General features: G+C 37.8%; 1 protein-coding gene across 2 annotated transcripts; it reads left to right on the top strand.

Annotated features, from left to right (window-relative positions):
* The first annotated feature begins 207 nt into the window (after positions 1 to 207).
* On the top strand, positions 208 to 26598 carry LARP4 (La ribonucleoprotein 4). 2 transcript variants are annotated; one of them, XM_072406769.1, is made up of 16 exons: positions 208 to 298; positions 7111 to 7255; positions 7805 to 7957; positions 9917 to 10004; positions 10562 to 10698; positions 11257 to 11360; positions 11609 to 11719; positions 14935 to 14988; positions 15767 to 15979; positions 16638 to 16741; positions 17680 to 17895; positions 18477 to 18525; positions 19831 to 19989; positions 20310 to 20443; positions 22191 to 22353; positions 23796 to 26598. In XM_072406769.1, the coding sequence occupies exons 3-16, from the start codon at positions 7840 to 7842 to the stop codon at positions 24129 to 24131; spliced, it is 1986 nt and encodes a 661-aa protein (XP_072262870.1). In that variant the 5' UTR covers positions 208 to 298; positions 7111 to 7255; positions 7805 to 7839; the 3' UTR covers positions 24132 to 26598. The 2 variants fall into 2 exon arrangements, with proteins under 2 accessions (XP_072262870.1, XP_072262863.1); XM_072406762.1 differs by lacking the exon at positions 208 to 298 and adding an exon at positions 548 to 748.
* Positions 26599 to 26619: the final 21 nt, after the last annotated feature.

Genomic DNA, 26619 nt, shown 5'->3' on the forward strand with positions numbered 1-26619 from the left:
ATCTGACCTGGTAGAAAAATACTCCACTAGCCACTGTATAGATACATACATATATATATATATATATATTAATTAGATACACACAGTCATACATATACACAGGCTGTATGACACAACCACGAGGGTGAACATTAAGCTCCGCCCAACAACCCATATTAGGAGTTTCTCTTAAGATACGTCATAACGTCATAAGGCATGTTTGGCCCCAGAGCAGGGCATGCTGGGAGCGGCGGCTCCTCACATTGCCTAGCACACATACGTAGCAAGAAATCGATATGAAGCCGCGGCCACTCAGCAGGTCGGTCACGCGTCCAGTACGCAGCTCCCCCTTACTTTTCCCTCACCCCTCCCCCGGCGGCTCCGCCTGCCCTCCCCTCCCCTGTAGCCCCGTTGCCCTGCGGTAAAATGGCGCCCCCCCTCCTGAGACGCTTCAGTGTCGCACGTGCTATATGATGGCGCCAGCTGCTGACCTCTAAGTGGCGGAAGCTGAGTTGTCTGGAGCGTGCGCAGAAGGCCCGAAGGAGGAGAAGCCGCCGGAAGAGGTTGGGCTGTGTCGCCGCAGCTCGGGGAGGGTGTGGGGGGCTTGGCCTGTGTGTGACAAGCAGTGCGGGCCCGCCGCTGTCACTCGTCCTTCCTTCTTCCTATCCCGCACTAATCCTTCGTCTGTTTCCCCCCGACCCTTCCCCTCCTCCTTTGTGTCATCACCGTCACCCCGCTTCGTTCTTGGAGGATGCTCTTGTTCGTGGAGGTGAGAGAGCGGGGAGGGATGAGGGAACAGCAGGCCGCCATGTGACTGAGGCTGGCCTGACACAGCACTCCTCACACCGTGTGCTGCCCGGCCCGGGTATACTAGGAGGCCTGGTTACTATGGCAGCCTGGTGGGGTGCGCGGGGGACCCCGGGCGGGGGCGGCTCAAAACGTGTTGGCCCGGCGCAGAGAGGGGGAGGGGAATGGCTGAAAGACGCCGCAGTGACCTTTCGGTGAAGCTGCTGCTGGTGGAGTCAAGGTTACACCGGAGGGGAGCCGAGTGCCTGGCAGCCATATGGGAAGCGCCCGCTGCCGGCCTCCATGTGCTGAGGAGGTCGGTCACAGCCAGCGGCCACATGAGCAGCCATGGAGGGCCTGTGACCTCCTCACCCCTTATTAGGTGTGCGGGCTGCTATGACATGGGGGGACATGTGTGATCTGTGTCAGTGCTGACTTTATTTCACAATGTTTCATCCGCCTTGCATTCCCAGCCCCTGCATCACCTGAGCCATACCAGGCCGGTAATGGCCGCCCTGTGCTGGGGACATGTTTGTATGACCCCTCTCTGCTCACATTTATAGTGCACATCTTGTGTAAGTTTGCTCTTCCTGTGTGTATCATTCACTCATGTCTTGGCCATGTTTGTCCCATGTGATAAGCGACAGCCGGCGGTGAATGTTACAGCACTTCCTGCTGCTGATTGAGATCATTGCAGATGGCATGCTGACTTCCATTTTCTTTCCAAGGCCTTGAAAGTATTTAGATTTCCTATGTACATCCTCTTTTACAAACAATGTGGCGTTAATGTTGAACTTTGCAGGATGTTACCTGGCCTATGGAAACTTTTTTAAATGTCATGCGGTATGACTTTAAAAGCAGCATTTCCATTGGTCGGTTATCCACACATCATTTAGTAGAACTGTCATTGTAGATATTACTACGTCATTCATTTCTTTCAAGGACATTTAAAGAAATCAAGATTGGCTTGTGCAGTGATTTGGAATCTTTTTTTATGTTATTTTATTTATAAAGCACACACATTTTTTTGTTGTTGTAACGGTTCACAATATAAATGGAAAAAACTTTGTATAGTGCATTGCGGTGACTACCTAATAGTAAGTGAAACCTGAAAGAAAATGAACCCGCATGGAAGACCTGCTGCCCACACTATTGAGTAAAAAACATTCAAGGTCTGTGCAGAAACAAAAGAACTACAGAGCGCTGCGGGGGGACTCATTATAAAGCAATGTTTGTCAAGCCAGCAATATGAGGCAATTTTCCTACTGACCTCCACACTATTGTACTGAATTATGGATATAGTGATTTTAATAGGAGTTCCTGAAGACATGAAAGTTATTTGAAGGCTTTGCCCATGGAAACACTGCTGTAAAGTGAATTTGTGGGGTAGTTACCCCTCACCATAGAAGAATTTATAAGCCACAGGACCTATCTACAGTCTATTTAGGAGATAACTGGGCCTTTCTGAAATAAAATCAGTCACTTTGATCACCCCTGTAAGGGATGTTTTTTTTATCCTATTTTCTATTTACGATATGAGTGTAATGTTTATAGCAAAGAAGAGGTATTCAAGTGATCCATTGTTTTGCCCCGCATAGGCAAAGCTAATGCTCGAATCTTGTACCACACTTATAAATCTGGTTTTACAACTTTTGTATTGTCCCCTTCTAGATCTCTCAGCAGCTCTGTAGTGCAAATAGTCCTTTATTCTATGTCATTGTTAATCTGATGGAGTTTGTACAATTGCTTGATAATGTAAATGCCTTGCTCCGGTTGCTTGTTTGAGATTCACTTCATGTTTCAAGTTGGCCTATACTATATAAGTTCTTTTATTATTCAGTAAATGTGAAGGCAATTAGGAGTGCTGCTCATAACGGGCTCCTATGCCCCGCACATTTACTGTTGGCACCTCACTATGATGGGCAGCTATATTGTTCAATATTATACACCGGAAGAGGTGGGCAAATGTCAGCATTATAGTAGATTGTCTGTAGATTCTCTGACAATATAGGTGTGCAATCCTTGCTAGATTTTAGAATTGTAATTTTAAGGACCCAATAACTCAGGTTTTAACGCTTTAAAGTTGTAGATCTCAAGATTTTATTATTAAATTTGACAAATTAACTTTTTTTTTTTTGAGTAAGGACGACTTTAAAATCTTCTTGCGGTTTTATATGCCATCTGTGTCCCATTGGGTTTTTGATTCCTGTCTTGTGCACACAGCAGTATGTCAAAGAAAATGTTATCTTGGATGTCACAAGGGCCGATTTCTCCTCTGTACTTGTGTTAGCTAAAGATTTGGAACAATTGAGTATAAATTTCTTTAATAGGGACACAGCAAGAACTTGGTTGCCTCCCTATTACAAAAAAGGCATCTATGGGTGTCTGCTACAAAAGCCATGAGGGTTAACACAAAACCAAACCGAAGCTTTGTCCCGCAGGGGGAAGCATACCATTCCCTGACAAAAATCAGCAATTTTTTTTTTTTTTGGTGATCATTTAAAACCTTTGAGCCCTGTTGTTGAAGTACTTATCAGTCAACAGGGATGCTGCTCGCTGGCTGTAAGGGCAGGAACCTCTACACGAGTCCTAATAAACCAGTGCTGTGCATTGAACTGTTCTAGCATCCACTGCTCCAGTTTCCATATTTTGCTGAAGTTTAAGTTAATGTACTGATCCAGAGTCCCAACTTTTTTTCTACCTTTTATTGGTAGATTTATTTTACCATAAATTGGATGCCCAGTTTGCAGGTAGCATAGTTCCTTTCTACATAAACTTGTATGGATTTCACCTTTTACTATAATAGTTTGTTGAATGTCAGCACATTTTCTATGTATATAGATTTTATTCTTCTAAGCTTTGAAGGAAAATCTGAGGCACTTATGTAACTTTTATGGTTTAATTGTGGGGCAGTATGGATAAAACTTGTACTAACATTGACATAGCTTTGATTTGAAGTCTAAATAATGACTTTCATTATGAATCATCAAACTAAACACAGGGTTGCACTTGTGCTGTTTTGCAAAGTTACTTGCAAAACTAGCTTTGTGTGTGCACAGAAACCTCCGCTTAGTATACAAATGAATGATAGTAGTCTTGTATTTGCCAATGTGTATAATGCACATGACATTATGCAGTGCTTCTGATGTAATCAAATTCCTTTATTCAGCTGTTAGGGTTGACCTAAAATCTATCGTGTGGCTGTCAGGGATTCTACCAGGGAAACATGGTTAAATAAAAAAAATTGTACATCTACCAATAGAATTCTGATTAAAAAATTAGAGTACCTCTGCTTATGTGACAGTGCCTGACAGTTCTTTTAACCTGCCAGAGTTGGATAAGCGTACCCTTATGGGGGGCAAAGCAACAAGTTTGTCATATCCTCGTCCCCTGCTTTTTCATTTGGTAGCCAAAAGGAAGGCTCACATGTTCGTTTGTGAGGGGAAACAAGCATAGAGAATATGTGACTCTTGAGCACTATTTTTTTTTTTTTTTTATATACATGTTTCTATGTATCATAACTTAGTGTTCAGTTACAGCTTGCATACCCCAACAGAATGAGTTTTATTTTTGTGTCCCCCTATACTGCTCTTGGGATTTATAAATGCATGATCTAAATTTTCCTCACACTACCAGCATTAACCTTTCCTTTTACCTGGCTCTGTAGTGAGAAGCAGATTTTATTACTCCCAATGACATCCTTACAGGGCTTGTAAGATTCTCCCCAGAAAACAAGTCGGACGTCAGTGTATATTTACATAGGACCACCCCCAAAATTTAATATTCTGGCAGCCCACTGTGTGGACAGGTTTGGAAAGTTCAGGCAGCAGAAATGTTTTTCTGTGGCAGAACTCCATTGCAAAGGTTGAGAGGAGTAGGTCATCAGGAACATTTTTGTTGTACAACAGGTCATGTTAAAGGACTGTAGGATTGGAAGCATCAGTCCATAATTGTGTGTTTTGCTAGTTGACCTTAACAAATCTTTCAGTTCTTGTTGTAGGCTTAGTACTTTGTGACCTTTACATAATTCTGGATCTGTTTGGGTGACCACGTTGACTTGAGTCTAACAGTACAATAACTTTGTCTAGATCTTGTTCCTCCAGCCCCCATAATGAAACTTAATGTTTTTATTCTCTTTGTATTTTTATTGTGTTCTTTTTTTTTTTTTTAAATGTTTAAATATATTCATTTGAAAGAGTAAGTGTACAAATGCATTTCTTGCCTTATTTAAACAAGCAAACATTTTTTAACCTCCTGGGCATTTCACTGATGTCTGGATTTCTGTGGCAAAAGCGGTACACTGTTTTTCATGATTTGTTTTTTAATAATATAGACCTGTAACCTACCTAAATATGTCCAAACAAGGGTCCAGTAGATATCCTGAACATAATAAACTTTGAAACACACAATCATGTAAAAAAAACAAAATTAATAATAAAATTAAAAAATACAAAAATCAGCTTAAACAAGAATTCATAAATAATAAAACAAATACTGAAAATGCAACAATTCTGTTCACTGCATAGTACTATTTTTTTTCTAAAACCCCTTCCTAGTGTGGTAAATTTTAAAACAGGGCTGCACAGAGTCTAACCTCACATACCTATAGACAAAACCACATAAATATATTTTGGATTGGATACAGGTGTTTGTGTTCAATACAAAATATTTAAATTTCCCTCCACGCCCGTCAACGGGTACACGCATAAACGTCATCAGGAATCGCCATGGGACACGAAAGTGTTACTTTTTTTGCATGGAAATTTATTTTACATTGTAAGCTATAATTCTTAGGCATAACTCACCAAATTATGTCCAATATTTATTACATTTAAAAATAAACTTTAAATAAAAAACACCAAAAAAACTGTTAAAAAAAAATAAAAAGTGTAATTTACCTGTACAGTAGCTTATATAATACATAAAGATTTTCTAAACCACTCAATTTACCACCATCCAAAATCCATGTGATTAAAATCAGGTGTTCCAGATTATATATCAATAATAATCTCTTTGGTAGCATGCTGGAGGGACCACAAATACTTTCTCCGTTCCCTCTTGAACGTCAGCAGTGTCACCATTTTGCAACCTACAGACAATGACCCCATGTCGCCTTTTACTGGTTATTGATCTGGCACATCCACAGCAGAGTTTATGTTGTTAGTACGTTTCTAGAGCTTGTGGTATTACTGGTGAAGAGACTGTGGGTATAATGTAGCACATGCCGATGCCTTCACATACCTGCTGTTGGTTTAACTTTTACACTTCCAGTAGTCTGGCAGTCAGCTATGTTGCACGTTACATAGGGCATAAAAGTTACAATGAGAGAACACTTAGAAATATTTTTCTAGTCATTGTCTTTACATGTAATGGAGGATTACCTATAATGCAGAATGAAAGGGGGACAACCTAATGGGTACTGAGAGAATCGGTCTGTAGGGAAATCTGAGGAAGCCTTTTTTAGGACGTGAGCAGTCTGCACAACTGACTGATTGTAGGGGGGGTTGAGCAGAAAACACCTGACCTTTACAAAGGGTTTAACACTCCTCAATATAAATATTCTTTATTCATGCTCTACCACCACCAGATATTCCACTGCTGCTTCTCCCTGTGAGAGGCAGCAGAAAAAAATCTTGCTGGTTCAATTCCCTCTACCCCCAATTTACACTTGGTATACTGAATTGTGGTTCTTTATACTGAACTGTCAGAATTTGATTGGTAGAGGTCATTTTAATTTATCTGCCAAAAGGTTTTATAGATACTTAGAGATAATTTTAGGATCACTGATTTTTTTTTTTATTTTTTTTTTTGTGTGTGTGGTCTAGTAACTGCAGATTCTGTGACATGAAGGAGGATTCTGTTTTTGACTGACTATATATATTTGTTGACCGTTATGAAAAATTGATTGCAGCATGGCAGGACACGTTTAACAAAGGATTTTATGGATAGAGAATGCTTTAGTATTTTAGGTGCTGTTTTATTGTAAATGTTGGAAGGCTCATTAATCTCGCCAGACTTCATAGCCATGTCTTGTACTCGGACATTTCCTAAATTTAAACACCTTTGGTAACTTCTCTGGTAATGGTAGTTGTTGGTCCTCTTTTCACTTATTCACTGCTTCCCAATAAATAGTAGACTGAGTCTTCTGTACTTCTTTATCAGTACATTTTTAAATATATAGTCCAGAGGATCTGCATATCAACCCAGCAAGTATAGTAATGGTCTTCTGGGTGGGGGGGCTAGAGTAATAGTCACCAAGTTGACCTGTTCAGTTGCTAAATCTATTATTATTATCTTTAAAATGCGTACCTGTTCTTACCATTTCATTTTTGTATTTATTTTTAGGTGGCGTCAAAAGGTGCTGGTTTGAATCCAAATGCCAAGGTATGGCAGGAAATTCCACAAGCAAACACTGAAGTTACTCAAACTGTCAATGGCACTGAAGATTCTTGGGATGAAGCATCAGCCGCAACAGAATCGCATACAGAAGGTCTGTTTTTAAACTACTCATATGTGCCAGTGCTTGTATGTTTACTTTTTTGTACTTTGCCCTAGAAACTTCACTACTGTCTGCATCAGAAGCAGAAGCCCAATTACCACCAAATTTTAATAATACATTTTATTTGTTTTTTTAATATAATTGTTGATGTAGGTTTTTTTTACTTTTTAGTATACAAGAATGAGTCAATATCTAATACAAAGATCATATGTTTGTTTGTAATTCAGAAGGGAGCCACGGCATTTGTAGCTTGTTGGCCAAGCACCTAACATCCATTTAGCATAGTAAAACTAAAAATTTAACTAAAATAAATTTAAAAATAAGTCTAATATATATTTTACCAATTATTTGAAACCTGTACTAAAAACCTTAAAAAGTTTGCTGCACAATTTCCTTATGTTTTGTCAGGGCATGTGGATCTGCCAATATAACTTTCTGTGTGGACTCACTACACGAAAAGTTAATTTCACAAATATATTAAATAAGGGTAAAGTATTGGAATATAATATTTTCTAATAGGTTTTGTTCTCCAATTTTTAGAAAGTTTGAACGAGGCTTGTAAACCATTTGAAGTAATGTATTCTGCATCTTGCGAAGCGAACAGAAATGGTCTTCATGTAGAAGAAACAGCGGCCAATGGAATGGACTTATTAGTACCAGATGAACTTGGATACCAAATGTTTGACGTATCTGGTGAGTCAGTAGACCTATTCTAAGTCTGATGTTGGAGGAAAGTTTTAATAAGCTTCTCTCAGTGGTGTATTCAATCACAAATAAACCTGATTTTGACACATTGTTGTTCTTCTTACAAGTGATCTACTTCTTAGATTACATTAGTAAAAATTTGATCACAAAGCATCTGCTCGTCTTCAGGTATTTACAATAATGTTAGACACCAGTGAATTGAATTAATCACCTATATCTTGAAACGACAATCATTGTAGATATAACCACTAGAAAGTGCAGTCCCACTCAAAAGCTGTGACCAGCCAAATATCATGTATGTATAGATAATGGATATTGTGCAGCTCACGTGGAATTTCTAATTAATTTATATTACATATACTGGAAAACATACTGATGTTCTTTTTTAGGGATGCTACCACACAGGCTGAGAAATTCCTGCTTTTAAAGTATTTAGAGCACAAATTAAATTATGGGCGTTTAGCTTATGGATAATTATTTTTAAAAAGTTGAATTTACATTTATAGTGAAAAAATTCTTTTAGTACTGACCATATACAAATATTTCCAGTTCTCCAAAGATTTGTGAAATGTTTTAAATGTGATTTTATCCATTTTTATTAGCTGCAATTTTCCCCAATAGAAATATATTTTCCCCTTTTTATTGGATTATTGCTTTTCAGAATGTAGTGGGTAACTGCATATCCAGAATCACGTGTGTATCAAGATACAATCCAATGCTATATCGATTATTACAAACTGGATAAAACTGTTTTAGGCTTGTTGGGCATCATGCATGCAGTGGGATATGGCTTCTGCCCCACTGCTGATCTAAATACAGGTCATATTCACATGGCACTTTTTTGTTAACCTTCTCAAACCATTTCGTGGTGTCCCATCCCACCAAGGAGCCCTGCAACTACATGCATTGGTGCCACTGTGTATCCTGCTCACTGCATCTTTCATAGGGTAGAATGAAACTGCAAGGAAATCAGTTTAGCCTTGAGTAACAAAAAAGAGAAAAGTCTGAAAATACAACATAAGCATTAAAAAATCTGAATTGTCCATATAAATTCATAAAAATTTCACATTTGCTCTTAGTTTGCATTCAGTTGCTTTCAATAAAAACATTGCCATTTCTATTAGTTATGCTAAACTAATTTTGCTCTGGTTTTGAGTACCGTTTTCCTGCTGGAAAAAAATCTGCATGATCAGCTATGTGAAGACTCTCCATTGTACTTTTGCTCTTGAATTTCCTTGTTTTCAGATAACAAACTATTCACCAAGTATTTCCCATTCCTATAGGGCATAAACTGTGCAGGAAATTACCCATTGGTTCTTCTCCTTTGCTCAAAGTGAATTTGTGTAGCTAAAAATAATTGACATGTTTTAATGCGAAGAGAATTTAAGATTAGTTTAGGATACATTTGACACCTCTTACCACCGAGGTTTAAGCCAATAAGTAAAAAGACTTTCGCTGTGGGTCAGAGGTTCTCCATAAATAGTTTGGCACATTCTAAAGGTACTTACAGATGCCACTCTTGGCAAAATTATTCTGTTTATTAAACATGGCAGATTTGCATTATTATTTTTTTTTTTTTTTTTTTTAAATGAGTGCAGAGGTTTACTTGAAGGTACGGACTCAAGTTCTTCTGTTATCCTTGCTTTCATGACTTACTGTGATCAAGCATGTACATTCAAAGTGTCGCAGTGCCTACACATCACAGGTCGGTGACTTGCAGGTAGCAAAGCAATACAAACCATAGTTGGCGGTGTTCTGTCACCTGACTTTGATCTATCTCGTTTAAGAGCAGGTGATGGTGTGCCAGCTTTTTGTTGGACCTAACTCTCCATAATGTGATACTTCTGTATTCAGGCTGGAGTATACCAATGTTATGAAGCATCTACAAGTGTAAAATCTACACAGTATTAAGGCATATTTAACTTCCTTTTACCCCCCCTCCTATAGGTGATGGCACTTCACCCGTTCCACAAGCTGTTTCTGCAGAGGATTTGAAAGAATGTTTAAAGAAACAACTTGAATTCTGCTTTTCAAGGTAAACATATATTGTATGCCACTTGAGGAAAATTGCTCTTAAGACTCATTTGTAAAAGTTTTTTGAGCGTGAATACTCAAAATGCACTACACCTTAAAGCAGTATAGAAAGGTTTAAATAGATTTTCCTAAGTCATATTAAGTCGCTACCTCCATTTGTGTAGCTGAATTTGTGAATGTGTCCGACTGTAATGGCAAACTATGCTCATTATGTTCAGTTTATAGTTATTTTAGCAAGGATTCAATCCCACTGCCCTGTATCAGTGACTTTGAAGATTCTTACTGCATCAAGAGTAAAGTTCTGAAATTTTCCAAACACCCACAGGTACTTGTTCTGGGGCTGTGTGTATTTAAACATCTTCTGATTGGATCTGATGCTCACCTAAGTTCCCCTGTTCTTGGGATGGATTCTATCATTCAGTAATGCTGGCCAGGCAGTTGGTATTTTCATAATTTGTCCACAAATGGCAGTATAATTTTTTCCTGATAGGTTTCATTTAACAGTGCAAGACTTTTGGGAAAATGAGGTTTTTTAATAACTTTATTTTTTTTTCATAGAGAAAACTTGTCAAAAGATCTATATTTAATGTCACAAATGGATAGTGATCAGTTTGTACCCATATGGACTATTGCCAACATGGAAGGAATTAAGAAGCTGACCACTGACATGGACCTCATTGTTGAAGTTCTCCGTTGTAAGTTAAACTTTGTAATAACTAACTAGAGATGCATTAAATACCCAATTGATGTTTTCTAATTCAAGTAGACAGGTGTTTACACCTAATAAAACCTGCATGTCACGAAATAGGACTTGTTGCATATGTTAGTGTTAGAGTTTGAGATAAACGTCTGGGTTTTAACTTTTACAACCTAAAGCCCAACTGGAAAATGTACTTCTGACTAAACCATTTACCTCAACCTCAAGACGCTTACCTTTTAGGGATTACTTTGTTCTAAACCCCAGAAATCTTCTGTTCACGGGCCATATATGCTTGTTTTTATTGCATGTTATCTATTTACTCTATAAAATAACTAATGCTTCTGGGAATAGGCAAGTATGCTCACTTTCCTCTTCTCTTTTTTTTTTTTCACTTTATATTTAGCTCTTGGGAAGAAGGCGAGCAGTATTCAAATTTTATTTATTTTTATTTTCTTTCTAGATCCGCTTTAACATAATTGTCTGTATCTGGAAGAAAAACTGGTGTATTATCTTTCATCCTAAACTTTTTTTTTTTTCTTTTTTTTTTTTCTAGCTACTCCTGTGGTGCAAGTTGATGAAAAAGGAGAGAAAGTGAGACCAAATCATAAGCGATGTATTATCATTCTTCGTGAAATCCCAGAAACTACTCCTGTGGAGGTATGATGGGGTTTAACATTTAAAGAAATGGATGCCTGGTATTTATAAGACAAACCCTCTCTATCAAGCCATTTTAAACTAATATTTACATGGTCTCCTTGGCTATACAGTTGCCGCATGAATCTTTTGTTTAAAGCCAGGAACTTTTTATTTCAGTTATTCTGTACAAACCAGTGTAAGAATTGTACATCTGATGGCCACTCTTTTGGAGGTTGTAGCTTAATAGGTTTTTCTTTACTTGCTTACAGGAGGTGAAAGCGTTATTCGATAATGAAAATTGCCCCAAAGTAATAAGTTGTGAGTTTGCTCACAATAACAACTGGTATGTTACATTCCAGTCTGACACAGATGCACAGCAGGTAAGTCCTTATGGATGTCTTCTGGATAATAATGCTTGTGGAAAGGTCAAGGCAATGCTATAAACTTAGTTTAGCTTAGCTACTTCTGACACATTTGCTTTTTTTGGTGGAGATGCCAAGGACCAAGTAGGTGTCCAAACCTGTCATCACTGCACTTAAAGATAATTATGTGCCATAATCAGCAAGTATGCTGTGAATTCTTGTTTATCTTGAATTGAAAAACTGTTTACTTCTGTGTCTTAATTCTGGCTCCTAAATTTTAAGTAGCCTTTTTTTTTTTTTTTTTTTGGGACAACTGTTGTGAAGCTGTTTCCCCTTAATAAAAACATGCTCAGGGAGGTGTGCAAATGTGGGATCAAAGATCATCCATTTCCCAGTCTCTTCCACATGGTATGGTATCCTGGAAGCTGTGATCCCTTTGGATTCAGAGATATAAAACCTTGGCAAATGTTACTGCTTATTCAAATACACCTAGACCAGGAGTCGGTGACCTTTTACTATCAAAAGAGCCATTTTGCCCCCTCTTCCACTAAAGAAAAATAGTCTGAAGCCGCAAAACATAACACCAAATTTGAAATCTACTTCTCCACACTGCTGAGAATAGATCTAGATGCCAAGGTCCATGGCCATGTGACTCGGGAATACCGCTTTTTGCAGGTAAAATCCACCCCGAGTCACACTCGGGAATACCGCTAGGGGGGGTTAATGTATTAGGGTGAAAACTTACTTTTAAAATGTTTGTTCCCATCATGAGCTCCTGGCTCACTTAGTTTAGCTAGCTACCTAGCGGTAATCCCAAGTGTGACTCGAGGTGGATTTTCCATGCAAAAAGTGGTAATACCTCACACTCAGGGTCGCTTAAAAACATTACAGAAAAAAAAAAACATACCTTATTCCGTTGTCGTCCCCTGGCATCCTGCAGGCCCTCAGGACAAGTCTTCTCCCTCTGATCTCCATCTGGTGACTGCAGAGACATTCTCTGGGGTTTTCCTGGTGATTTTGGTGCAGGCGGGAAATTCAAATAATTTTGTATTGAATTCAATACAAAATAGCTGTATTGAGTTCAATACAAAGAAATCTTGATACAGTTTTATATTACGTTTCACTATTTTTGAACAGATTTTTGTTTTTATTTATTTAAAGCTTATTAAATATTAGACATATTTTGATGAGTTATACCTAAGAATTATAGGCCTACAATGTAAAATAAATTTCCATGCCAAAAAATGAAACGCTTTTTGCATGGAAATACGGACAGAATTAGAACGCTAGGGGGGTTAAGAGCCGTGCATCTTCCCTCAATGACAGCAGCCCTTAAATGCATCTAGTCCCATGTCCCATGTGGCGCTATGATGCATCTTGGTGTTTGTTTCCAGATAAGCACCCAGGAACACGTGGGACTATCAGCGAGGGACTCTTGGGTTTCGTGTTGATGGCTCCACCCCTCCCCCCTCACCATCAGGGACCCCCAGAAGGGAAATTCCTGTCCTCCACAATGCATCCCTTGTGGTTGAAGGGAGCCACAACAAGGAGGCTGAAGAGCTGCAAGTTGCTGACCTAGACTAAACTAGCATTTCATACTTGCAGTGCAGGGGGGGGTGGTTGCTCATTTTTGTTTTTTTTGTTTTTCTGAAGTTGCACATTACCATAAGCATTTTTTTTCTATTATGGCTAATTTTGAAATCTTGGACTCGTGTAAACAACTTGCTTTTCTAAAACCTATCCATGTCTTGGTATGTTGGTTTTAAAAATTGAGCCTATTTTATCTGCTTGCTGCTACCTTAAACTGCAAGCACAGAATTTGAATGGAAGTAAGCAATATTAATTGGCCTTTACTACATAGCAGCTGTCTCTTCCGTCATTAGATAAGGAAAGTACACCCACTTTCTATTCTAAGGACTTGCATATCGAGACAGAACAAAAATCATTATAACCTTATCTCTTAAAATAAGGCAAAAAAACTAAGTTGAATACATGATATGATATATTACTGACATTTATTCAACAAAAATGATTTCAAAATGCAGTATCAGTGTTTGCTTTATTTTTCTTCATCTTTCTGAAAATATTCAAGACCCTTTTGAATCTTCCTGGAGTGGATGATCCCAGCAAATTCTCCCCGGTCAGACCGTGCAGTGCTCAGTGAAATTTCAAAAAAACAAATTGCATATGAGACTCTACAGGTCTAAGCATGTTAGGTTTATGACCATGCTCGGTCTTAATTGTAACACTAGTTTGGCAGGGTTGCCAGGACAAGTGCTCTCCTAAGCGTGGCTGAAGTCTTCCAAAGTTGCATCTGAACAAACCACTAGACTTCTGTAACAATGTTCTTTAAACAAATGACGTCAAAGTGGAGATGTTGAGCCATGATGCACTGCCCCATTTTTAGTCAGAACCAAGCACAGGGATATGTACACTAATGTCTCAGACAAACTGTCAAGCAAAGTGCCAGAGGGGTGATGAATTAGACCTGTTTTGCTGCCATAGGACCTGGGCACTTTGCCGTCATTGAATTGACCATGGACTCTATATACCAAAGTAATCTAGAGTCGAATATCAGCCCATCTATGCAACCGCTAAACCTGGGTGATGCGACAGGACAGTGATCCTAAGCAAAGCAGCAAATTTACAACAACATGGCTGAAAAAGAAAAGAATCAAGATGTTGCAATTATCCGGTCTAAGTCCAAGCAAATACTGTGGCTGGAGCTTAAGACAGCTAAGCATAATTGAATTTTGAAAGCATTTAATTTTTTGATTATTAACATTTTTCTTGTTTTTAAATAAATCCAATATACATGTAACACAAAAAGAAAAACTTGCATTTAAGTTGACATTTAATGCAAAAATATCATACAACAGTGTTAAAAAAATTGTAAATAAATTCTATACAAACAGTGTTACAAACTCTTAAGAAGTGATTCCGAGGAAGAAATCTTCCATTTATATATTAATATTTATACATATTATTTTAACCTGAACCTGCTAAGGCCAACAATAATGTATAATGTGGTTAGTATAAAAGCTCAATTAGAATTAGATTGGTAGCAGAGCTAAAAAAAACTTGGTCATTTATGAATTCTTTTTAAATAAATTATCAGTTTTTGATAAAAATATAAACAGACATGAAATAGCCAAAAGTTTTATGTAGTTGCTTATATAGTATTAGTCTCATAATTTTTTTCCTTTTTTCTTTTCCTTTCCCCCCCCCCCCAGGCATTTAAATATTTAAGGGAAGAAGTTAAAACATTTCAGGACAAGCCAATAATGGTGAGTTACTTCATTCTGCCTTCATTATGCTAGTTCTGCTGCTCATGTAATGCCTTTGTTAAACATGTTCATTTAAAACCCTGGAACAGTGCGTCCTGCAGTGCAAACACAATTTTAACAATTTGGGTCTGACATCAGCAATGGCATAGTGCCATGACTATGGACTTTGTACAGCGCTGCATAGTATGTTGGCAATACCGTATAATAATAATAATTGGCTGTTTACATTTTAGCATGCTTCTCTATGGTTGTATGGCCAGATGTAGAAGCAAATGTATGCTGAAATGACTCAAATCCAGATTATAGGATATTTATGCAGATTCCATCAGCCTTTATGGCAAGTAATAGGGGGAAAAGGTGTTAAAAAAGATGAACTGCTCAAATCATCTGTCAAAAGAGCAACTCAGATTTCAATCTTAGTTGGTTTTTAATTTACATACTTGGATAGCAAAGTGGACTTTTTCCAGGTAAACATGATGTATAACATTGAGAGACCGCAATACAAATGCTAGTCTTTCACCTGAGACACGTGCAACCGTTCTTGTTTGGCAACAATCTGGCATATGTACCTGTCCATATATATTATCTACCCTTTAGCTGTTAAAAAAAAAAAAAAAATATAGAAATGGGATGTGTTCTCAAGGGGTTAAAACACAACTTCATATGGTGATTAAAGTCAAGTCAACAGTCTTGGTGTTTGTCTGGTACACAGTAGGTAGTTAAAATAATTGATGATTTGTATGTATGTCCTTTAACTGTTTTGTTTGCCTTCCAACAGGCTAGGATAAAAGCCATCAACACGTTTTTTGCAAAGAATGGATACCGAGCAGTGGACTCCAGTGTGTACACTCAGCCTGTTCAGACTCAAGCACAGTTTGCCTCTCCACTCTTTATGCAGCCTGTATATAGCCCTCATCAACAGTATTCAATTTATAACATTGTGCCTCAAACATGGTCTCCAAGCCCAGCACCTTACTTTGAAACACCGCTGGTAAGCACTTAAACTACATAGTTTATCTTCGTCTTGTCACCAGGTTGGTTGTACCTGCTGTTAAAAAAATAAAAAAAAATGTTTTGCTGTAGCAGACAACAGTCCTCTTTTGATTCTCTGGTGTGGTCTTTTTGGCCCAGTGATGATAACTTGCGCCTGGAGGGAAAAAGGTTCACATTCACACTGAAGCTATGACTTTATTAGGACTACTCTAATGTTTTGAAATGATGTAGCCCTCAGAGACCTAGTATGTTAATCATTTCTGGTCACTGACAGCTACTTTCAGCTCAGTTTATGAATGCTGATACCTTCCCTGTGATTGCAAGATTATGAGATCTGAGGGCTACTTTTGCCATTTGAAAATCTTTTGTGCTCTATACATATGTTCCTACAAAGTAGAGGATTATCCCGTTTATAGGATAATTTCTGCTTTAGCTGAAAATTAAAACACCTTTTAATGGTCTACTAAAGGCTCAAATAGGTTATGAATAAACTGACCCTTTAGGGACAGCATTCTAAAGAAAATCTAGGAGGGTAAGGGAAGGGAATTTGTTTAAAATGGTAAGAGGAAAGCATTAAGTTGCTAACGCCATAATCACATCTGCTGTAATTATTCATTTTCTAATGTGGTTTTGTTCTTGGGTTATTTTGTATGCAGGCTCCGTTTCCTAATGGTGGTTTCGTAAATGGTTTTAACTCTTCAGGATCTTATAAAACAAGTGCTGCTTCAATAAGTATAGGAAGACCTTTCCATAGAAGCCGGTATGTAAATATAAATCTTGTTATACAGTCTAATGGGGTGATAAATTATCATATTAACAATGATTATTTAGAAGGCTTGTTAGTGTCTTTCAGTCTTCCTTTTTAAATGTAATAGTTTTGAGTGGTGATACAATGCAGTAAGTGTTCAATACCTTTTATTCAACTTTGCTGGAAAGGGCCTGTACAACATCCGCAGGATGACGTTTGTTTCTAATTACAAAAGAATAGTATTAGCGATTCATTGTATTGTGTTAGCTGTCTGATGAAAGCTTTCTGGAATGGTTTAGTTAGCTTCTGATTTGTTAATGACTGCGTAAGCTTAAGAGTCCTGTAAGGTCATAGTTAAAAGGGAATATTCAGGGCATATAGGGGATGCTATCAGCTAAATTTAATTGTCTGCACTTATTTCTGCTTGCATGGTTGGAATCTGTTCTAGTGAAGAATATTGTCCGCTAAATTTTTTTTTTTTCTTTTTATATCTAGGACTTTGTTTGCCCCATCAGTCCATTGTTTAGATTGTAGCTAAAATTGTTTTCCAATGTGTTGAGCATTGACCAATAAACCAAGTGGGTTTAGAAAACCCATAAACTTAATGTAGGGTAATGTGTACTCCAGTTTACAGCCTACATGGTAGAAAAACAGGGGATGCTTTTGGCAGTGGGTGAACCAGGAGGTACTTAAATTTTGTGGGATATATCTAGCAAAGGTGACATCAGGAAGTTGAGTAGATGCAGACATTTCTGGATTTTCTTTTTCAATTTGTTTGCTAGCCAACACTTGGCTTTATTGTGTAGACTGTATTGATCATTAGTTCATTTTAATTTTGCTGGGTTTTTCTTTGTTAAACCTTGTATTTTTACCTTGAAATTGCAATTTTATTCAGTTGATCTTTGTTTATGCAGATGTTTTTTATATAAGAGAATTTTATTTTTTGTTAGTGTGAAGACTCAATTTCGATCATCCACAAACGCTTCAGAAAGGACTACAGACAGTGGCACTACAGTTGTATCATTAACAGATATAAATGTGAATAGAGCACGCTCCTTTCCCTCAGAAAGGCACAACACATTAACAGGACACCAGGATGTTTTTTCAAAAGACACGCTATCTATACATTCAGAACAGAATGGTACAGACGGAGGGGTCAGAGGGAGGTATGTGCATGCTTTTTTATTTGTGCAATATTATACACCGTAAAAAAAAGTTTTTAATTAAAGTGTTTGTTTCCTGTGGCTCTTTTGGGGCAAGTCTTCATTCCTCGTGGCCATTTTTTAAATTTATTTTGTGTTGCTCTTGGTCTTTCTGTGTAGGAAACTGAAACTGTGTAAGTAGGCCGAGCTAAGTAATTCCAAAGAATGCTCATTGCCTGGATGTAACTAATTGAATTCTGTATTTTTAGTTATTCACCTGAAACAAGCATGCAGCTGTGTGATAATTTCCTTAACATATAACTTCATAGATGTTCTAGGTCAGTGATTCAGAAGGTAATGGAGGCGGATGATCAGAGCAAGCATAGGCAAGCCATATATTCTGAAACCAGTTCGGTAGTAGTAATAATTTGCATATACAGTGAGTGTTTGAATATTTTAGGAAAGGTTAATTTTTAGATTAAAATCTTGACAACGGTTTTACATAATTGTCAGTTCACTTTCAACTAAAGTGCAAAGTCCCTTTAGCTTTTTGTCAAGATTTAAACGTATGTTAATTTTTTTTTTTTTTTATGATCATATTACAGGAGAAATGGTTTTCGTGGTAGAAGACGAAGGGATGATGACCGCACTACAGTAAGTTGCAGTTTGCTTCAGTTTTCCACCCCCTCTTGTTTTGATTAAAAAAGGCCTTAGCCTGTGTTTAATGGCAAAATGTATAATCTTGATTGTGCATTGAAATTGCTTAGTTTAAGACCTTTTTCTTTACACCAAGCACCTTTCTTATATCCCATTGATTAGAGAAAGACCGTTGTTTATGGCCTAGATATCCATATTGGCCATTTTTTACCTGCTTCCTATACTTCGTTCCATCTTTCTAATATTTGCCCTGTTATGACAAATTTTTCAATTTGTATTATGCCCCAACTGTCCACTGCCATGTATTTTGATCCAACTTCCTAGTGTTCTGTTTTAGGAGTGTAATCCCTTGTGGTAGTATTAGTATGGTCAATGTAGTGTAACAAGTTAGGCTTAGTTCACATTAACAATAATTTAAAAAAAGTGTCGTTTACTGTTACTTGGTAACTGCTAGGCACCTGGGATTGGTAACAGACAGTAAATGCTGGGCTTTTTTAGGCCTAGCAGTTTTTCAAGCAGCAATGGTTCCTGAGGAAGGATTAAATGCACTGAATCCAGCCTTACTACCATTGTGAATCCAGCCTAACTTCACCCTGAGGCTAAATCTAGTAAGAGAACTTCTTAGAAGAAATGTCTTCAGTCTGAACTTTGGTCCTGCTGATGAGAGGTGAATAGGGGCGGCATGATTGACAGGCAGAGCTAGCTAAAACCCACTAGGGAGAACTTTGACTAGTGACTTCTAGTTTGTTTCTATCCTTTTCTTTCCCGTGTGCACAAAGCTCAAGGTCTAGTTCTCACCTGCAGCAAAACATGCTGGAGGATTTCTTAACCCCAAAATAAGTTGGTTCTTACAAGTGATTACATATTAATGGTTGAATTTTAGTACTCCAGCTGTAATCAGTTTAGGAGCACCCTATAGCAGATGTATGTCCGTAATATAGGCTCTTGTACTTTTTTTTTATATAGCTATTTCTATGTGTATTACCATACCACCGTATTGCATTGCAGTAGGAATACTTATGATTTTGTAATTTATGGCCCATTGATGATCAAGTATCGCGCTTAGAGGGAATAGGGCTGGACATTCAGATGTCTGAGCTTCTCTTTTTCATTCTTTACTCATTTCTTTATTCCATCTTTTACTTTTCTGTTTACTCTTATCCTCTACTCAGACTATGCTTGTTCAGTCCTCCCAGTGATCGCAAGATTATGAGATCTGAGGGCTGTCCCTTTTTTTTATTATTTTTTTTCTCTTCCTAAATTAGTCTGGATTGTTAAACTTGGATTTTAAATGTATTTCAGCGCCCTTTGACTACAATGGAAGAAATGGCACAAACACCAAAGTTTGACTTACTGGCATCCAATTTTCCTCCCCTGCCTGGAAGTATAGCAAGCACACCTGGAGAGCCCATACTTGAAAGTAGGATGGCTGATGTTGTAAAAGGAATTTGCAAGGAAAAAGTAAGTTTTAGTTTTGTCTATTTTGAGGTTCTGTTGTTCATGAATAAAAACATATCTGTAGCCCACTTTTTTTTTTTTTTTTAAATCTAAACTGATCTCCAAAAATCCAAACTGATGACCTCCATATCAGGTGTTGCTAGTGATGACATCCTCTAAATATTGGCCTGGTGCATATATTCTGCTTCGCTGTGTAACTGTCACAAAAAAAAATGTTTAGGTGGATTGACCTTCCTCCCTCCCATCCCCTAAAAATTTGTATTTTTATGTCTATTAGGTCCTTCCTAACCAGTAATGTAAAAACTGAATTTTTATTCTTGCAGGAGAATAAAGAATTGCCTCCAAATATGTCTACGCATACTCAGGATGAACCTGCAAAAACTCCTCTTCAGCAGCCTGTCACATGCTCCTCGCACAGTACTTCGGAGGATGTTACCCCACTTCCAACTCCCCCAAGGTAAGCTTTTGCATCTATAGCATTTTTTTAGGTATAAAGATTTACTTCTGTTTAGACACCTGTATCAATACAAAATGTTATGCTGCCAACATTTGTGGTTTTGGACACCGACAACCAAAACACTGAGACCGTCACAGCCTCTCCTTCTCCCAGCATACTTGTGTTTTTTTGCTGTTGTATGAGGAGCTTGGGTGTCAGCTTTGTCGATTTGCAGACAATGTCTTTTATTCATTTTACTTTTTGTAAAAACTTCAACCAACCTATCACCAAAATATTTACGTTATAATAAAGGGCAGATAACCCTTTAATATAAAGGCCTTCTTGGGCTCTTTACCAGGGCATTTCCAACACGTTGGTTTAGTAAGTCGAAGGATGCTTTGCAGGTCTATTGCCCTTGGCATTGCCACTGACCCTGTTTCTGGAAACCCATTTAGCGTAAGGCCTGTCCTTGATGGGTGTCCATCCTATTCATGTCCTCAAGGACTTAAATACTATATCTGCTCCTAAATATTCCAGATGGAATTCTCCAGATTTATCCTCCTTTTCACTGGGATTGTTTTCTATCTTGGACGAAGAATGCCCACATTATTTCCTTTTATTCTTGACACACCATTTTAAGAATCGCAGTAGGTCACCACCTACCAGGTTACCAGTTTGTGTCCCTACTTTTTGGCTGGTTCTTTTGGCACCACATTCTGGTCATGTGGTTGATCACCTGTTAAGGAGCTTAGTCTGACACCTTACAGGTAAGAGCCATGAGTTGACATTACAGACTCCGATTTGATTTTAACTCTCCAGTCTTAGTCAGTCAATCTTTCATCTTTTGCATGAGCGTCCTGAGTCTAATGGTAGCCTAAACCCAGGGTTCTCCCCAGGCCCTTTTAGCTGGGCGCACCACCCGGCACTTTTTAGCACCCACTCGGCTGTTTTTGGGTGGTTACTGAAGCAATTGCTCACAATACAGGTGCTGCCACCCACCTACAATTTCTTCCCACCCCACTTTAAAAAATTTCTGGGTTGAGCACTGCCTAAACCCATTCTGAAGCATGGTTTCAGTGTCTAGATCTTCCTCGAGGTGATCTTCTTTTATTACAGAAAACAATTTCTAATGAAAAACTTACCCTTCCAGTACTGAATACTATTTCTGCCTTCACTGCTTTATTGCTGCGAGCTAGTCCCTGGAAGTTGAACAAAGGGAAAAACACTTGTTTCCTGCTGCAGAGAGTTTTTTTTTTTTTTTTTTCTGCAGTGCTCATGGAGATGCAATTGTATTGTTTTCCCCTAGTGAACTTAGAGTTGGCAATTGAGGGCTTTTGCAGTAAGCCATATATGTTTGGCTTCTTTACAGGAATTTGTCTGGCACAGTGTACACTAGTTTTTAGGACGTGTAAAATTTTGCATGAACAACACTCTTCCACTTAGCCCTGTGATGATTAAGTATCGCGCTTAGAGGAAGAAAGACATGCAGTCATAATCTGAGTTATCTTTAGCCTTTTTACACTTTTTCTTCTCCCTCCCTCTGTCTCTCCCTCCCTTGCTCATTTTCCTCTCACTTTTTTCTTTTTGCTCAGAATATGGCTGTAGTGTCCCTCCAATGATCGCAAGATTATGAGATCTGAGGGCTTTTACATCTATTTATTGGGCTTGGTATCACTACATGTTATCGTTACTTGATAATCACAGATTTTCCGTAAAGTTACTTTTTATAGGATATATAAATATATATTTGAATCCGTGTTCTTTATAGCAATCCCATTATTGAGAAAAAGGCCACCGAAATTTCTTGTCACAAAGATGTTGCAAGCCAAACATCGGCAGTGTTACCAGTGTGCAATGCTACTTCTGTGAAACCACCTAAACCTACCACCACTGCACCTATAGCAAGTGTGCCTCCTGCCCAGAGCACACAGGTAAGAGCTTGTGTTATGTTAATGCTTATCTGTTATTTCAAACTGATAGATCTTGACATTTTGAATACCAAATGCTTAGAGCTTATTAACTCAAAAATAAACTTGTCTTAACAAAGCAACACTACATAACATACCATTATAAAATGTTCGGTGCAAAGGAAAATTTAGGAAAACATTCCCACCTGATTTATTGTCCTCATATTTTGTCACATTTGTTTAAATTATAGGTTGATAGATTTAAAAAAAAAAAAAAAAAAAAAAAAGGTGGGGTTTTTTTTTTTTTAAAGTGAGGTTGTATTAATGATCTTTCCTTTAATACATAACAGAAAAGGATCAATTTTGTAGTTTGAGTGACTAGAGAAACAGTCCAGGTCAATCTCAAATTGCACCCATTTGGGGCACTAAACAAATTGCTTCTAACCAGAATATAAGGCATAATATGAAATATAACGTGTCACAAACGTATGTCGATAACCCAATGTGTTTCGCCAGACCTGGGCTTCTTCATGGGTGACTACGTTTAGCGAGGTTGCATGTATTTACTTGACCGTATATATTCCTTGAAGAAAGAATGTGTGAAAATTTAAGAAACACATAAGGGAAGCAGTAACCCCAGCAATTTTTGAAGAAAGGTCCCAAACATGGAAAGAAAAGACCCAAAGAATTCACCCAATGGGACGACCTCTGCAAGGATGCCTGTGTCGGTATACAGCCTGTAAGACCGCAGCCGCGCTCTGTGGAGGATGAGTGGCTGCAGTCTTTTAACTTGTTTTTTTTTTTTTTTTTAAACAAGTTAAAAGTAGTACTCAAGCTTTACCAAGTAGATTGTATGCAAAGTTGGTGTAACAGCACTTTCTGAAATCCACAATCTATTTTTATCCGCGATGGCATCACTGGCTTTGCCCAAAATGGTTCAATGTCAAAGTACAGTCTTGACCTTTTGCATTGAGAATGTTACCATAGGCTTTTCATTGCACCCATATTGAGGAAGGTAGTTGATTTAAAATTGGTTATTCTGCTTAGTCCATTGTGTAGTTTCAGTCCTTGAGCGTTTAGGCTCCATACATAAGTGTTTTTTCCATCACTAGATCTGGAAAGTATGAAGCAAAGTCAAATAATTGTATGAAAATCCTGGCCTTTAGGTGTTCCTCAAGTAGAAAAAAAAACATGACTTAAATTAATGGTGCCCAGCACCAGTCAATAAACACCATGAACAGTGTCTGTTTTTCATGCATTAGGGTTCTTTCAACTTGAGTTTCTATAGAGAACTGCATAAAATACATTTTTAGATGGACTAGCCATTGCCATGATTTAACAATTCTTTCTTGTGTTATCTTAAGTAAGGACACACTAGGTATGAGGAGTGATTAACATTTGTGTTTTGTAGTCAAAATGTTTAGTAACCGCTATTTTGTTTTTCTTTTTGTTCCACCCTTTTCAAGGAACCACGTAAATTAAGTTATGCTGAAGTATGTCAGAAACCTCCGAAGGAGCCTACACCAGCTCCAGTCCAGCCACTTCGTGAGCTTCGCTCCAACATAGCACCACCTGCCAAAAATGAAGAAAGCGCTATTCCAGAAAAAAACGCTGAAAAGCCACATGAGAAGCCTGAGGGAAAAGTCAAAGATTCCCCAGGATATCGCAACAATGGAACACCCAGAGGAGGTGCAGGGAAAATCAGGGAACAGAGGCGACAGTTTGGACGCAGGTCTTCACCTCAGGGAGCAACACGGCGTAATGGCAAGGAGCAATATGTGCCACCCAGATCACCAAAGTAAAAACTTCTTGTCTTTAACTTAAAACTTCTAACTGGACTGATTACAGCAAAGAAAGACTTTGAAATTGGAAATGGTCATTAAATATGTCTAACACAGCGTGGACATAATGGAATCCAAAAATTCATCTCAGAAATAATGAATTTGAGGTGGTAGTGCGTTCCAGATGTGATTAAAAAGCATATAAATCAGTATGTTTTTTTCCCCCCTCTTCCATCTTAAATATTTTGTGTTGCAGAAGTTACCTGCCATATGTCAGTTTCAGGGTTGTGACATAAACCTAGAAGACCCTCTAAAGAGGGTAGAAGAAAATATTTTTGAAAAATAGATGTTAAAAAAAAATATAAAAAATATAGAAATTTAAAATTACTTTTTTAATCTATTTAAGGCTTTGCTGGTAGTATGTGTATGCCATTTTGGCCTTGAAGTTAAATTTATGGATGCGGTGTGTGGTCAGTGTGTAACTGTGGCCAGATACTGTTTTCTTCACAAATGATAAAACTGAATGTACAGATGTTATGTCAGTTACTTAGAAATATTAGTTTGTCTTTTGACCTCACTAAAATTTCTCTAAGCATTTTCACTATCTTAAGGAAAACATTAACACTTTGAAAGATAGCAAAAAGGCTTAGCTACAGCAAAGGCATGTGCATCAGTAATTTTTTTTTTCCCCCTGCTTCCTTAATTTAATTTTTCCCATCTTGTGCATGATTCAGTCACAACTATAAATCCAAACTATGTGTACGTCTGTTTCAGAAAGGGCTATGCATAAATGACCTATGAATTCTCATGGTTTTCATCGGACTGACTTGTATAATTGTCTTTTTACCAATTACTATCATTTCCCCATCATAGGCTTTTTTTTTTTTTTTTTGTAATATATACCCTAGTACGAGATTACATACAGCAGTAGTCTTGATTGTTTACCAAAATAAGTTTATATATGTGAAAGCTTCTTATACCCTTTTGGTAGACATAATGATACTCAAAATAATTGTTTTAAGCTTGCCCTACCTCAGGTTTTTTTTTTTTTTTTTTTTCCTCCACCCATCTCGGCAAATTTAAATCTAGGATTTCCTAAGACTTTTCTTTTCCCTTAAATTAAACACTGACGTTTTGTAATGCAAATTGGGCTTGCTTTTCCCTTTATTGCAATTTGGTTGAATGGCCAGTATTCCTAAAGACCGAATTACTTTAAAAAAACAAAAAGCTTCTGTTCCTGTTAAATTGACTTAGTTGATGGGAGTAAAAAAAGAAAAAAAAAACAGCTTAGGTTCACTGCAGTTAAAAACGATAATATATAGCACTATGTAATAGAGCGGTTCACTCTCTGGCAGCCCTTGCCCCCTTTTATTGCTCTGTTGCAGCTCTCCGCCACTGATTGATTTCCCCGTAGCATGTGGTTCCTTTCTCTGACACCCATGTTAATATATGTCATGGTGTGGGAGAGGTTTGGAACAAAAGTGTGTTGCAGTGGACACAAATATCTTATGCCATCAGAAGTAAATACAGAGGACCCTGATGAAGGTTGTATTGCTGTAATGGAGGGAAGTAGGGCTGTTGGATAAGCAAGTATGTTACTACTTCTGCCGCACAGGGTTTTCAGCTGTTTTTTGTAAATGATAGATTTGCTTTTAAATTTGCAGGTATGTGTGCATAACCAACCTAGGGTACTCATGCAGCAAATTACCCACAAAGACTGCAACTGTTTTCTTCTCCTTCATTTGCATACTGCACAATTTATACCTGCACACATACTGATATTTTACAGGCAACTGATGCTCGAACCACAGTGGATTTGTAGTAATGTTGCTAATATGTCCTGTGATCGCTTAAGAAGGTTCAGTTGTCTGATGGGGGAGAATTGATTGGGGGAGAATTGATTGCATGAGAGTTTTGTAATTTGTATACATTTGCGGCTGCTGTGTGTTTGAGATCCTTACCGTAAGCAGGAGTCAATATTCACTACAACTCCTGTAAGAATTGGAAGTTTAGCAGCCTTTACTAAGTTAAGCACAGCATTGGAACTGGGAAAACACCAACTTAGCAATGCAATTATTGGGTGTATACATTGATCTATAATGGGATATGCATACAATTACTTGTGTGCAGAATATTCCCTGATAACTTGCATACAAATCTAATACTATAAGTAGTTTTTATTCCGTAATTTAGTTTACTTAGGTTTGCTGGCCATTTAAATTTGTTGTGATAAATACTGGTCTACTTAAGTGTATCAGTTGGCACTTGTTCTGTACATGAGGTGATGCTGGGCCTACTCTGATAATCTTGGTACAGTTTTCATCTTGCATATCTTGATCTGTGTCTTGTTCTAGAAAAATATGAACATATGGATGCAGTGCATTTAACCATATTGTTTTGAAATAGGACTTGAGTATTTCTTGTAATTTTTTTTTCTACTAGATGTAAAATAAATTATCATTGATTGTGAGTTGCAAAAATCCTAAAATGTAAGTTGATTAATATGTGA

The sequence above is a fragment of the Pyxicephalus adspersus genome, chromosome 1 (genome assembly GCF_032062135.1).
Source record: "Pyxicephalus adspersus chromosome 1, UCB_Pads_2.0, whole genome shotgun sequence".
Lineage (NCBI taxonomy): Eukaryota > Metazoa > Chordata > Amphibia > Anura > Pyxicephalidae > Pyxicephalus > Pyxicephalus adspersus.

Excerpts from the sequence above, each read along its gene's own strand:
- LARP4 (XM_072406762.1), top strand. Across the intron at positions 7,256-7,804 it reads AACAGAATCGCATACAGAAG|AAAGTTTGAACGAGGCTTGT; the intron begins GTCTGTTTTTAA and ends TCCAATTTTTAG. Across the intron at positions 7,958-9,916 it reads CCAAATGTTTGACGTATCTG|GTGATGGCACTTCACCCGTT; the intron begins GTGAGTCAGTAG and ends CCCCTCCTATAG.